Source organism: Mustela nivalis (genome assembly GCF_964662115.1).
Source record: "Mustela nivalis genome assembly, contig: HAP1_SCAFFOLD_2203, whole genome shotgun sequence".
NCBI lineage: Eukaryota > Metazoa > Chordata > Mammalia > Carnivora > Mustelidae > Mustela > Mustela nivalis.
The window spans coordinates 37,092-51,721 of record NW_028134462.1 but is presented as its reverse complement, the minus strand read 5'-3'; the positions used below and the strand labels follow the sequence as shown (position 1 = coordinate 51,721).

The 14,630-nt window shown below is 36.8% G+C and overlaps 1 protein-coding gene across 1 annotated transcript in view; it reads right to left on the bottom strand.

Moving 5' to 3' along the window:
* Positions 1-1,796: 1,796 nt before the first annotated feature.
* LOC309858330 (mitogen-activated protein kinase kinase kinase kinase 3-like) overlaps positions 1,797-14,630 on the bottom strand; it is a gene marked incomplete at its 5' end in the record, with an annotated part of 39,480 nt that continues 26,646 nt past the window's right edge. The window contains 6 exons of the mRNA XM_082751010.1: positions 1,797-3,227; positions 3,873-3,928; positions 6,958-7,028; positions 10,247-10,339; positions 10,427-10,495; positions 13,443-13,614. Of these exons, the coding sequence (XP_082607136.1) occupies positions 3,140-3,227; positions 3,873-3,928; positions 6,958-7,028; positions 10,247-10,339; positions 10,427-10,495; positions 13,443-13,614 (549 nt within the window). The remainder of the gene's footprint in view (positions 3,228-3,872; positions 3,929-6,957; positions 7,029-10,246; positions 10,340-10,426; positions 10,496-13,442; positions 13,615-14,630) is intronic.

Sequence of the window (14,630 nt, the reverse complement as noted above, 5' to 3'; positions counted from 1 at the left end):
CAGGGGATATACTGCTTGTGTTCTGTGTTATCTGTACTTTACTATAGTACCTTACGGGTATACAATTTGAATGAAGTGGCCTGGGTTCAAGTTATAGCTCTACTACTTATTAGTTATATTCTCTGGCAAGTTATTTAAGCTTTCTGTGCCTCTGTTTCTTTACTTGTAAAGTGGCATTAACAATACAATACCTACCCCACTGGGCTGTTCTGGGACTTCTGTTAGACAATCTGTGTAAAGCATGTAGAATCGTCACACCTAGCACAGATATATGCACGGGGCACTTACTATATTCCCTCGAGCAATACTCTTAGTGCTTACTCATTATTTTGTATAGCACACATTTTCAACTTTCTTCTAGTAATGGTAAAAACTACTATCTATCCGTCCTTTCTTTCGCTATCTCTCCTGAAATCAGCATAACCTGAATGACAGCCAGCAGGTCCAGAAACTGATCTCATTCTTTTCAACACTACTAAGAAACTAGCTAATAAGACAGCTTGAACTTCAATGAAGTATATTGTCTCTAACATTTAGGTGAGTAGCTCTTTTCCTTTTGAGCGAATAAGGATCCTTAATCAAAAGTCACTAGGTGGAGCTATAAAATTTGCATTTTTAAGAGTCATCAAAGATTATTCTGAGGCATATGATCCTTGGACCACCCTCAGAAAACGGATTTAAATTCAGGTCCACCAGTTTCCCATATAGGGACTGCACATCAGAATAATCTGCATGACTTTATAAAAATAACAGGTTATTGGGCTTGGCCCCCAAAGATTGATTACAGGGGTCTATGCTTTTAAAAAGCCCATGAGTAACACATGAACCACTTGTATATTTTCCGGGAATAATTCCAAACAGTTAAATTGTTAAATATTTTGAGGTGTGACCCTTTATATAATTTACAGGACTTGGAAATTAGAAAAAACAGTGGCCGAGAAAAAGGACCAACAACCTGGTCAACAAATGCCAAGAACAGAATCCTGATGTCTTGAAAATCTTTTCTGAGTCTCTGTTTTTCAATAAGTCAATGATAATGTTATATTGGCAAAAATGTGTTTTTTAAACAGTTGTTAGTCATTAATGCTAAGATCAGTGACAATGTATTTACTGGGGAAAAGCCATATATATACACAACTGCTATGACAACACCTGATTTCGAAGTCATGTTTTTAGATTAGGAAACTGTTGCAGAGTCAATAAACTACGTAAGTCACAGAGAAGGGTAGTGCACTAGCAGAGGGAGAAATGGTGCCTCATGATCCACCATCCAGTTCTTCTCACCTAATTGTTCCTTTCTTCAGTCTCTAGAACTACATTCCCCAACACTCTCCTGTTCCTTTCTGTGACCCAGGAGTTGGCAAACTTTTTCTATATAGGGTCAGATGGTAAATATTTAAGGCTCTATAAGCCATACGACTTTCTTGCAACCACTCACCTCTGTCACTATAGCGCAAACACAGCCACAGACAACACATAAATGAGTATGTTGTGTGGTGTTCCAATAAAACTTTATTTACAAAAACAGGCAGTGAGCAGGATTAGGCTGAGGTATGTTTGCCAACACCTGCTCCATTAAGACTACGAATGTTTCACTGATTTTCCTGATCAGAAAGTTTAAGAGTCTGTAAAAGATACCCCTTTATGAAACTGAGATGACAGATCAAATAAAAATATGATCTGAGGGACCAGAATGGGTATGTAGAATAATTAAAAAATTTGTTTTTCTCCTTAATAAAGTTTAGTTTTACTCTATACAGAGATTAAGCCAGATGACAAGCTACTGTACAACCGCATGTTAAAAAACATGTTTATTTTACACTATGTACAATCAGAAACATATTTAAAAGCATTATCAATTAAAATAAATGAAGACCATAAATCACAATTTAGTTTGTTCCTAGTGTATATACCCACATTAAAATATAAAGAACATATACCAAAAAAGAGCCAAAGTGTGCATTTTGCTAAAACTTGGTATATACATATTCCATTGGAAAAAAGCAATCAAAAATGACTTTGAACCAAAACTAAGTTCCTGCGATGTGTAGTAACCATTATATTGTTTATATGAGGTAGTAACTAAATTATTTTGGCCATGTTTTAATACTCTAAGTCAAAAGAAATATGAAAATGATCATAAAATAAGGCCAACCAAAGTAAAAAATTTCACTAGAAATTTGAACCACTCCCCTCTATGGAATGTGATAGTTTTTCAATGTGATTCTATGAAATGTTTAGTGTGGGCTCTTTAATAATGCTCATTTATCCTTTGTGCAACTGTAATTCAGACAACTGCAGTGTTAAATCATGGTACCGCTACTCTGTGATTCAAAATTTTTTTGAAGGTGTGTTTTTTAAGCACAGACAAACAATCTTACAGGATTCTGCTTAAATATAAAAAGACCAGTTACTACAACAGGTGGTTAATTGGGTTGTTTCACACAGACAACCACCCAAATACATTTAAAAAAGATGTTGTGGAGCCAAATGCATATTGAAAGTGTCACAGCTTACTTTTGTGACTTAATACATCACATATCAATACTTTGTGCAAATATAAACACCAGTGTACTTGCATTAAAATTAAAAACAAGATTATAAAATGATTATAGCCTCCATTACAATTTTGAAAGTTACAAGATTTGTATTCATATTACTAAATTACATATAATAAAAATACAATAGTGTTAAATGTACGGTTTCATTGCCAGCATCCCATTTTATAATACAGCCACACCTAAGAATATACTAAGAGTTCTTAAAATATTAACCCCAATTGCATTTTCATCAACATTTACATCTGTACAGATAAGACACTTACTTGTACATCTCATAAAAGTACATTATCTACATAAATTCTTAGTGTATGTCTTCAGCAATATGAAGTTTCACAGAAAAATACTGCCTGTATGTACAAAGATTACATAACAATGAATTAAGCACTTGTGTGGTTCAATACGTTAAATCTATCCATACCACTTAAAACAAAACTTCTTCCCATCTTGTTTCATGCCACAATAAATTACAAGTGACCGAAGCCCAGTGACGGAGGCTTTGTACAGCCTCAAGCACTTGACGACAACGGTGCAGTCATGCTTGCTTTTTTCTAACAGTAGCTGTCGAAGCACAGCCGTCCTCAGTAACTGTTCTCGTGGCCCGCCAGGATGTACAAGTTGCTGTTTGCTGTGGGATTATCAGTTGGCCTACTTTCCAAAACCACAACCCTAAAGGGGACAAACATACAAAAGTTATTCTTGAAAACTAATGTAAGCAGAAATGTTTTCCATTGCTTCTTCATTTTATGCCTCTATAAATGCTGTTCGATTTGTGGGTAGAAAATGACTTGCAAATCACTATGACTAAAGAACCAGTTGCAGCTCCAGGAAGTACTTTTGCTGCCCACCACCTCCCACGGCTCAGCCAGTGTTGCTTGAAGAGCCAGAGGTGCGGAAAACCTGTATTTGGAATAATTTGGGGGAATTTAATTCTCACGAAGTACAGAGCAACCTGTTGTTCGAGAATCATAAAAGTATATCAGAATAGAACCCAAAAATTCTATTTGGCACTAGAACCAAAAAGCTTTATTTGTTAGCATATGGTATTTCCTCTTTCTTGTGCTGTAAATCATACTTTAGACAGCACATTTAGTGCAAAATAAGTACCGGCAGATCTATATATTCCTGTTACTTAGATCAGGCACAGTCTCAAAGGCTTTATAACTTCCTGACTAGTTAATTCTTTAGTGTGAAAAATACAACATTGAATATATTACTGTAGAAATTTCAATTCCCTTGAAAAAGAAATCAGATTCATGCTGGATTTATAAAACACATTTAGTACTATGTGTTTAATACCACCTCTTTCCATACCTGTCAGATCCAAGCAGTCTGAAAATTCTTGTGTTATCTGAAATTTCTTGTGTTACCTGTTCAATTAAAATATAAACTTAATTTCTGGAATTAAAGGCACAAAGTTTTATATGGGCATTTAATTTATAACTCTATAGAAAAGAAACATAATTCCTAAGATGAAAGGAGATCCCTGCATGACTGTTAGTCTGTTAAGTCAGCACACAGACACATCAGTTTGCTAGTCTAGGAAAAAGGTGCCTAATTTTGAATTAATCAAAAAGAGAAGAGTAGGAAAATTATTTACTAAAAGGGAAAAATGGAAAAGCAAGCATGCAGTCCATTTATCAGAAACCGCTGTTGGTCCTGTTAATGCTGACAGCAAAGCCACTGCAGCAGCAAGCCACTTAGATCTGGTCCTTTTACTTCAAAGGCTGCACTGTAGTATGATGGGACAAACTCGAGACTGGAATTTGAATCCCGGTTCTCCCACTTAGCGGCTAGGACACTGGGCCAAGTAGTAATTTGCTGAAAATGGTTCTGTCTTTTGTGAAACAGGAGAGAAAAACTCTGCTCTGCACTAGTGTTGTGCAGGGCTCTCAGAAGTAGCAGTGGGTACAATGCCTAGCAAAGGCAGAGCTCAACAGTCTCCTGAAATAGTATTTGCTGTATCTCCCCCAGTCTCCTGAAATAGTATTTGCTGTTGGCAGATATCCTTTAAGAAGTCCTCAGTGTGACCCACTACCAGTTGGGGAGTTAAAGAAAAGTCTATTTTTTTTTAAATTTTTTTAAAAAAAAGATTTTATTTATTCATTTGAGAGAGAGACAGTGAGAGAGAGAGCATGAGCGAGGAGAAGGTCAGAGGGAGAAGCAGACTCCCAGACTCATGGAGCTGGGAGCCCGATGCGGGACTTGATCCCGGGACTCCGGGATCATGACCTGAGCCGAAGGCAGTCGTCCAACCAACTGAGCCACCCAGGCGTCCCTAAAGAGAAGTCTACGGGAGAAAGAAAAACCCATGATTTGTTGCTCACTGAGTGCAAAACATTCCAAATTATAATGGCAGAAACTTCTCCCCACAGTTTTGTAGGCTGAAAAAACAATTTGCTTTCCAAACTAAAAGTATTCTATTAGTATCTCCACAATTAGTTATTCTGGAAACACCAGCGATTCTCAACCTGTTTCGGAACCCAGCACACCTGAAGAATCCAACATGCTCACTACAGTAATAGTGGGTCACCCACATAATCTTCCATGTGTTTTGGGGTTTGCCTATTAGAAGGATACAACACTTTTGGAGAAGCAGTATTTAGTAAGGGCTGCCAGCACAGTTTGAAAAAGCCCCTCAGGGACTCCTGGGTGGCTCAGTGGGGTAAGCATCTGCCTTCGGCTCAGGTCTTGATCTCAGGGTCCTGGGATCGAGCCCCACATCGGACTCTCTGCTCAGCGGGGAGCCTGCTTCCTCTCTCTCTGTCCCTTCACCTGCTTGTGCTCTTTCTGTCTCCCTTAAATAATTACAATCTTTAAAAAAAGAGAAGAAAAGAAAAAGCCCCTCAGCGCAGGTGCTTTTTTGGACTTCTTTTTCTTAAACTGCTTTCTGGTATCCTGCCTACGGTGTCTTTCTTTCTCTGCCTAGTGTTTATTAGACTGTTTTTATCTCCCTGCTCAATGCCCCCAGGTGATTTTAAAACATATTCCTGAGAAGCCCTCTTGTGGGAATAACTACTAGAAACCTATTAGCTATGAAGTTTCTTTTCTTTTCTTCAAAAGATTTTATTTTTAAGTAGTCTCTGCAACCCAAATGGGGCTCGAACTTACAACCCTATGGTCAAAGTCACATGCATGCTCTACTGACTGGCCACCAATGTGCCCCTCTTTTCCTGAATACCTACTGTAAGCCGGGCATTATGCCGAGCACATTATATACTTTCTTTCAATTAATCTTAATAACTAATGAAGTAAGTACCATTTTGTTATCCTCAATTCACAAATGGGAAGTAAAGGCAAAGAGAAGTTAAGTGATACGCCAGGGCTATGGTTACAAAACAGCAGGGTGGAGACCTGAACCCAGTGTTTCAACTCTGGAACCCATGCTCATGGTCACTCTGCTATTAAAATGTCCACGTGCTTAGAAGAAATACTCTGAGCTTAGAATGACAGGTTAGGACACAAATGAGCTACTTTTTGCTTGAGGCACTTAAGGTTTTCCTTTCCCTTTCCTGCTCAAGTGAGGATTGGTTTTGGGGATCCAGGGAGGATTTCTGATGATTTCACTTGCCTATGATATTCCTGGGGGAAAGTACCACATCTTGCTCACATTTTGTAAGCTCAGCACTTTCTGGTGGAAAGGCTGAGCAGAACTGAATATGTCCTAGGACTTGGGAGCTGGGAGTTAAACTGTTCCTGAAGTTAAATTAAGGTAGGAAGAAACAGGGCAGCGTGCCTGGGTGGCTCAGTCAGAACCTGACTCTTGGTTTCAGCTCAGGTCATGATCTCAGGGTCATGAGATCAAGCCCTGTGTTGGGTTTTGCACTCAACTCGGAGTCTGCTGGGGATTGTCTCTCCCTTTGTCCCTCTCCTTCTCATGCTTTCTTTTTCTAAAATTTAAAAAAAAAAATGATGAATGAATGAATAAATAAATAAAATCTTAAACCAATCAGAATATACAATTGGCATGTCTTTACCAAGGTGTCTATTATTAAAAGGGGTGGGGAGAAAGAATCTTACAAATGTCAAGTGAATCAGGCTAAGAGAAACAGGAGACATAGTGGCTGAAAAGTAATGTGCAATCCTTTACCTATAAGCCCACTCTGGTCATTATTTCTGAAATACAAAGTAGAAAGGTGCCTCAAGACAAAAAGAATCAGCATCTATGCTGTTGTTCTAAGTGATGTTTTTAATTTATTTATTTGAGAAAGAGACAGAGAGACCATGAGCTGCAGCAGGTGGATGGGCAGAGGGAAAAGCAGACTCCCTGCTGAGCAGGGAGCAGGAAGTGGGGCTCGATCCCAGGACCCTGAGATCACGACCTGAGCCGAAGTCAAAGGCTTAACCAACTAAGCAACCAGGCAACCCTAATATACACAGTATTTAAAAGATTACTTACCTCATTAGATCTAAAACTTCTACCTTGCATTCCGTGTTTCCAGAAAGCTAGCACACTGTCTTGTAGGCAAACTAGCAGGCAAGAACAGCTCAGTTACTGTTAATAGTACAAAAGTTCAACCAATAAGCATCATTTTGTCCCTCTATCTTGCATAGTAATACTTCATTTAATAACTAATGTCAGCTATTCCATATTTACATGGCATCTTTACTTTTGAAATTTAAAACATACATATACCAGACAGGCTTTATTCATCTTTTAGGCAAGAAAAAAGAAAATTCTTCAAAAATATTGTTTTGTTTATTAAAATTTTTGTTTTGATAAAATGGAAATATTTGAAATAAGGTATTTTAACAATATGAAAATAGCACGGAAACCTATGTATCCACCACATAATTATCAAATCTTAACATTTTTACCATATTTGCCTTTTGTTTTAAACAAAACCAAATACAGCCGGCATCCATTTACAACCCTCTGTAATCCCATTCCAGTCCTTCCTTCCTCCCTGACGTAACTACTATTATAAATTTAGGGTCTGTCATTCTCATGCCTGTTTTTATTACTACTACACAATATCAAACTTTATACTAAATGTTTCCAACTTTCATACATGTGATCTGATGAACATTTAAGTTGTTTCTAGTTTTTTGTTATTACCATCTATAATAAACACTCTGTGCCTCTTTTTGAATACAGGTGCAAAATTTTCTAATTCTAGAAAAAGAATGAATGGGACACAGGCATATGTACTTAATAAAAATATTAGTTTTGTTTTTAATATTTACATATTTAAACACACATTGTTGTGTGTATCCAGTGAGGAAAACATCCAATTTTGTTTCCTGCAGATAACCAATTGTACCAGCATCATTTGCTGAACGTCTACCATTTTCCACTGACATATCACACTGTGAATTTCCGTTTACATGTAGGCGCATTTCTGAGCCTTCTCTTCTAGTGCCACTGTTCTATTTACTTAACTCTGTGTTGATCTCACACTGTCTTAATCACTATGGCTTTGTCAAAGTTTCAATACTGAGGAATACTGAAGTATTTATTTATTTTTATTTACTTATTTTACTATTTATTTTATTATTCTTGGCATTTAGTTCTTCCATTAAATTTTCAGATAAGTTTATCAAGTGGCACAGAACATCTGTGTGGTTTAACTTATAAAGAACTGAAACCTTTCTCGTAGTCCGTCTACCCATGGACACGGTATGGTTCTTCATTTGTTCTTTTATGTTTTTAAACAATAATTTGGAATTTCCTAGATAATGGTTTTAAACATGTTTGGATTACATTTATTTCCACATATTTTATTGCCATTGTCAATGAGATCTTTTTTCCTATCAAAAATTTCTTAATTTCTGGCACACTAAAAAGCTATTCATTTGTATTAGTCACATCCAGCAACTCCAAATTCTCCTACTGGTTCAGTAGTTTACTTAGAGAGCTATACATTCTATGTAGATAATTGTACTATTGGCAAAAAAGGATCTTTTACTTTTTTCTAATTCTCTTAGTTTCCTTTTCTTATCTTGTCTTTTCTTATAAGATGATGTTGAAATGTGAGAACAGCAGGTATTCTTATCTTGTTCTTGACTTTAATGGGAGAATTTGACCACTGAAGTATGTATAAAAGTATGTATAACCTTTGCTAGATGAAGATTTCTTTCTATTTCTAATTTTCTAAGAAGCTGTTTTTTTTTTTTCTTAAATCATGAATAACTTGGATTCTTTCTGTGTTGTGTATTTACTGAAAAATTATGTGACCTTTTTCTGAAATGTAATGTGCTACATTACATAAACAAATTTTCTGATGCTGAATGAACCATCCTTGCTTTCCTGAGATAAAGTCTATTATTTGATGATGTGGAATTCTAATTGCTAGTACTTCGTTTATATTTTTTCAAAATCTGTTTTCATGAGACTGGATAATTTTGTTTTCTGTACTCATCTTGCTTGATTTTAGTATCAGTGTTAAACACTAATTTGTTCAATAATCTGAAATAGTCCATACAGGATAGGGAACCTCTCTATTTTTCAAGGGCAGATAAAAATTTCCTATAAAGCCATTAGGCCTTAGTGGGGAGAGTCTTGGTTACTAGGCACTTAAAGCAAGGAATCTGGTTCCCATATCCTGTGGGATACTTTTAATCTTCTTTATCATCAGGAGCCCAGCATGTCTGTTGGCTTCAGGCCTGCATATTGCTTAGAGTTTCTGTTCTTTGTCTTGCTTTTTGGCCCTGGCTATGTGTTTTTAAGCATGGATTCCTTTCTAACATCTTGAAGAGATTTCCCTCATTATTACCATCAGCATTTGCTTGCTGGCAGAGAGACATTCTAATTGGAGGAGAGAGTAAAAACAGATCCAGGATTAAAACAAATGAACTATCTGCCCTTGGCCCTACCCTCAACCAACGTATATAGGTGCAAGTATCTTTCCCTGATAATGAAGATCAAAAAAACTTTGTCCAGTTAAATACTGAATTAGCTCTCATTCATTTTCTCAGCACAATCAAATATATGATTATTCTTAACCTAATTCTTCTGGAATCTAATCATTTTAGAATACTGATTCTGTATGAAATCCTCTTTTAGAAAATACTTTAGTCAAACAAAATGTGAGAATGCCAGAGAGATTCCATGATCTCCTTATGGAGATACCTAAAATGCTCTCATCAGCAGATACAATAGCAAAAATACAAGAGAGTACTGTAAGTCCTAAATTTTAAAGTACTTATAGGGAGGAAATGGGAATTCATAACTGTGTTATGAAAAATAAGATTTATTTATTTCTTTTGAAATGTCAGATCTCAGGGCACCTGGGTGGCTCAGTGGGTTAAAGCCTCCGTCTCTGGCTCAGGTCATGATCTCAGGGTCCTGAAATTGAGCCCTGCATCGGCCTCTCTACTCAGCGGGGAGCCTGCTTCCCTTCCTCGCTCTGCCTGCCTCTCTGTCTACTTGTGATCTGTCTATCAAATAAGTAAATAAAATCTTTAAAAAGAAAGAAAGAAAGAAAGAAAGAAAGAAAGAAAGAAAGAAAGAAAGTCAGTCAAATCTCTAAGGTGGGTACCATTAACTATAGATTATATCAGTTATTAAACTATTTCACAGAATGTATAAAGTGAAGACTGCCCCTGACCTCATATTCATTATATCCTGTATTTTAAAAAACATGTGACCTTAGTAATATCTTTCTATAATTTCAGATAATTATCAGGTAAGTTACTTTAAGCAGCTCTTGCTGTAATCAGACAAGAAATACAAAACTTTTACTTACCTATTGACTCAATCTGGAAATCAAAGGTGAGTTCAGATGATAATTTTCTGCTAGATTTTAATCTTCCTTGAAGATTTACTATTTTTATACAACCTAAAGAAGGTGGAAGGGGGAAGAGTCACTCAGAAACTAAGCTTAAAAATGCATATTAAAATAAGATGCTCATAAATAAAAACTTACAGTCCAAGCATACAAGAATGGTATCTCTCTCCAGCTGGGTAACATGAGTAACGCTTGTCTGTGGGCTATCTGTAACACAAACAAACTCAATGAACTTACACATAAAGTAACACTGAAAGCACAGAGATGTAAAAACAAGAATTCTGAGTATCACTGAATTGGAAATAGATTTAAATTTTTAGTTATACATGTGCAGTGGTTGAGAAATCTGCTCAGGTCTAAACTCCAATGCGGTGCTAAACGAAGTGAGCACTTGGTGGAGGGCTGACCGTTTTAACCTTTGTCCTTCCTACCGGTGATGTCATTATTTCTATTACTATGTGAAATCAGGAGTCTAATCTTCCACATTATGGTTATGAATGATTTCTGCTTTTAAGCTCAGAAGGCCAGGAACTAGGATTTGCACATCACTATATGGAAGTGCCCAGTACCACGTGCAATACTTATTGAGTGAATGAATGAGGGTTAAACAAATTATTTCAAGTACAAATGAATTAAAACTGAAGTATTTTGAGAAGTGTGAAGTATTACCAAAATGCAAAGAGGCATTATTATTATAATGATTTATCCAAGTTCTTACAAACTGAGAATATTTAAATGATTTGCCATGAAGTGAAAAGTAGGATATCCCAAACTTCATATGAACATCAAAACTGAAATTGCTGAGCCATAGGCCTTTGTTTCTGGCCTTGTATTTCCTGCAGAAGGAGTCTGATAATCTATAGTCTACCATTTTCTATTTCCCATAGTGTTTAGTCTTAGGCCATCCCAGCAAGGACTGCCGTATTTCAGACATTCAAATGTGTTTTAGACCTGGTACTTCTGTAACCAACCAGGGCTGAAAGAACATGGAATAGGCCTCCTGCAAATCCGATCGTTGTAGCTCTTATACACATTGTGAAAATTGACAGTCTGAACATATATATAATCCACTTCAGTTCAGGAAGCCAGTGTAGTATTACCAGGGAGAAAGTCAGTAAAATAAATTTTTATTAACTGCTTGTATCACTTAGTTACCAAACACTGGAATTATCTAGAGATCTTTAATAAAAAGTACCGATGCCTACCTGCCACATCTAGATTTTGCTATTTAATTGGAGGTGTGTATGACTTGAGGCATCAGAAAGTTTTAAAAGCTTCCAAAGGTAGATTCTAACTGCAGCAGAGTTTAGGAAACCCCTGGCTTAGAATTTCATATGATTCTAAAGTCTAACTATACTTTCTCTCTCAATTTTTATTGCCTCATCTCAAAACCAGAGATGAGTTATACTTACCATTTTTAACCTCTAATAAAGGGGTTTCCTTACGTTAAGAGAATGAAATAAAAAGTTCCAAAGAAGGAAGGTACCCACAGCTGTACAAAATTCTTTTGCACAGAGATTACACCCTTCATTTAACAATTAGTAGAAAAGGATTTAAAATTAAGATGCTCAGGAGAAATGCATTAACTGAAACTCACTAACACTGAAGTACCAGTCCCCCAACAATGCCTTCCTGTTAGATAGGGAAGAAGAGATCAGGAAAGCAGGAGTGCACCCGCTGTCTGAGAGAGAAAATGGGTGTCTAAGGGAGAATGCAGTACAATTTGGGGGAGCTACAGAAGCCACGTATGTTGCCAGGGGCCAACCATGTTTCCCTTCAACAATGTATCCTTAAAGGAAAGCTCTTTCAACTGTCCTGGGCTTCAGTAAGTCGTGTAATTGTTTCTAGGTTTTTGTGAATGTGTTTGTCATTTTTTTTCACTGCCAAAAAAGCCTCAACACTTAGTTTCTTTCCTTCTGTGAACATTCAGGCTTCCAACAAACTCATGAAAAATCAGTATTTATTGCCAAACTGGCTTCTTAATATTTCCCTAAGAATTCAAAGACTCTGACAAAAGGCCTCTGCAAAACCTTTAAAAACTGCCTTTTAGGGGCACCTAGGTGGCTCGGTCAGTTAAGTGTGACTCTTGATTTTGGCTCAGGCCATGATCTCAGGTCATGAGATTGAGCCCTGTGTCAGGCTCTGCACTGCACACAGCGCCCAGTTAAGATTTTCCCTAACTCCCCCCGGCCCTCTTGCCCCTTGCTCCTCCCCCCAATTCTCTAAATATATAAAAAGTGCCTTCTAAAACAGCCACTATTTTATAGCAAAACATTGTACAATGTTATTTTTAAGGGAAAAACATCAAAAAGAGCTCCGTAATAAACACAGAGCTTTAAACATAAGAAAAAAAAGATTGTTCAGGTCACTTTTTTTTAAAGTGTAAAAGTTCAACCAAGATTTATTTACCATGAAACACAAGTTTTATTAATGTACTGACTACAACAACAAAATTGAAGGTTTCAACTATCAACAAATTTCTGTAAAAAGCTCATTAATTGGAATTATTTCCTAAGATACTATGAAGGAAAGATCTACTATGCAACTGGACAACACAGATCAAAATTTAAGGAAACAACTTATATAAAAGAATTATTTTCAAGTACCCTCTAATATTTCAGAAATCGCTGTTTAGTTATAATTTATATCCTAGTTACAAATCAACAAACATTTATTAACGTTATTGCACAGTACCCGTGTATCAATTACAGATGAGTATAATGGAAAATAAACTATACTCAATGCAATTTTTCCTTTTATTTCAATCAACATTTCTAGGCCTGGACATATGTGTCTATGTGTAGTTCTCAAAGTGTGGCTGCTGTATCAACACCATCAGTGCTACCTGGGAACACACAGAAATGAAAATTCATGGGCCCCACTCCAGAGCTAGGGAATGAAGGGCTCTGGCAGTGGGGGCCAGCAAGCCTCTGGGTGATTCCGAAGCACACTTAAGTTGGGGGAACATCTGATGTTTCAAATGCTTCAAACAAATTCACTATTTTAAAGCAAGCCATCTTCTCTTTTTCCAGTTTAATAAGTTATTCTAGATTGGATTTTTATGCACTGTTTTTTGCCTAAAAAGAGATATGGTAAATTTATTACTTATAAAATCAAATATATTGGCCTTAGTAATTCAATAAAAATCACAAACCTGATTCTGTAAACCACGAAGAGGTAGAGTTTGGATTGACTGTTTCAAATCGAACCACTTGGTTGAAGTCTCTCCCCCTACTGACACCAACACAGACTAAAGGGTACTCCTGCTCCGGGACTACCAGCATCTCAAACATTCTAAGTGGACACGGTATGGGAAAATCTATGTGCTGGAGAGAGAAATGAAAGTATCTTAGACAAAGGAAAATAAAAATCAAGTAATTTCATGAGAACACCATTAAGAATTTTTAGCTCTATGAAAATATAGAACATAACTCTCTCCTAAAAAGATTGCTTCTTGTCACAGAAACTTTGGATATGCAGAAAAATTAGCACCGTAAATCTTTTTTAAGTCAAAAATCACATAATTTGGGGACATTAGGGCTGGAAGGGAACTTAGAAACCATCTGTTCAACCCTCACTTTTCAGAGGTGGAAACAGAGACCCAGAAATTTGGTGACTGGCCTAGCATTGCCCACCCCTTTGTGGCAGAGCCTCCTGTCGTCCACTTCGACGTGCCTGTTATTCTCCATCTTCTTATCCAACCAAGCCAACATGGGTAAGAGCATTGAAATGCTAATTAGCAAGCAACATTCTTCTTGTAAGTGGACAGAAAAAAACCACAAATAAGAGAAATTTAGCCTTATAGCTATAGCCTTATAGCTCAAGTGACTATTCACAAATTGTTACAATGTAAACAATGTAAACAATTTTAATTTTACATAGCTTCGAAATTATTTTTATATTGCTATAAGAGGACTAAATAAGTTCATATTTTGTAAGTTTAGAAAAATAGATGGAGACCATTAACATCATCATTGATCAGGAAATTAAACTACAAGAGACACTATATATCCACCCGAATGACTAAAATGAAATGACTGACAATAACAAGTGTTACCAGGAGAGGAGCAGAAGAATGCTCACTGTAAGGGCCCATTTAGCCAGAGCAGCTCCATCCTTCCCCCTTCAGGGAACTTACTTAAAAAAAAGTCCTGGAAACCAGTCCCAGGTAACAAAGCCCAAATACAAGGGTGGGTCAGGCCGGTGGAGGTATCCAATCAGTGGGGGCGCATATGGTCTCCCTAGCTACCAAGGAGTATGGGCGCCAATTCTGATCAAGGTGATAGGCTAGCTCAAATATCTACTATAGGGTAAATTGTAACTCAATTGGTCACTTATGTGT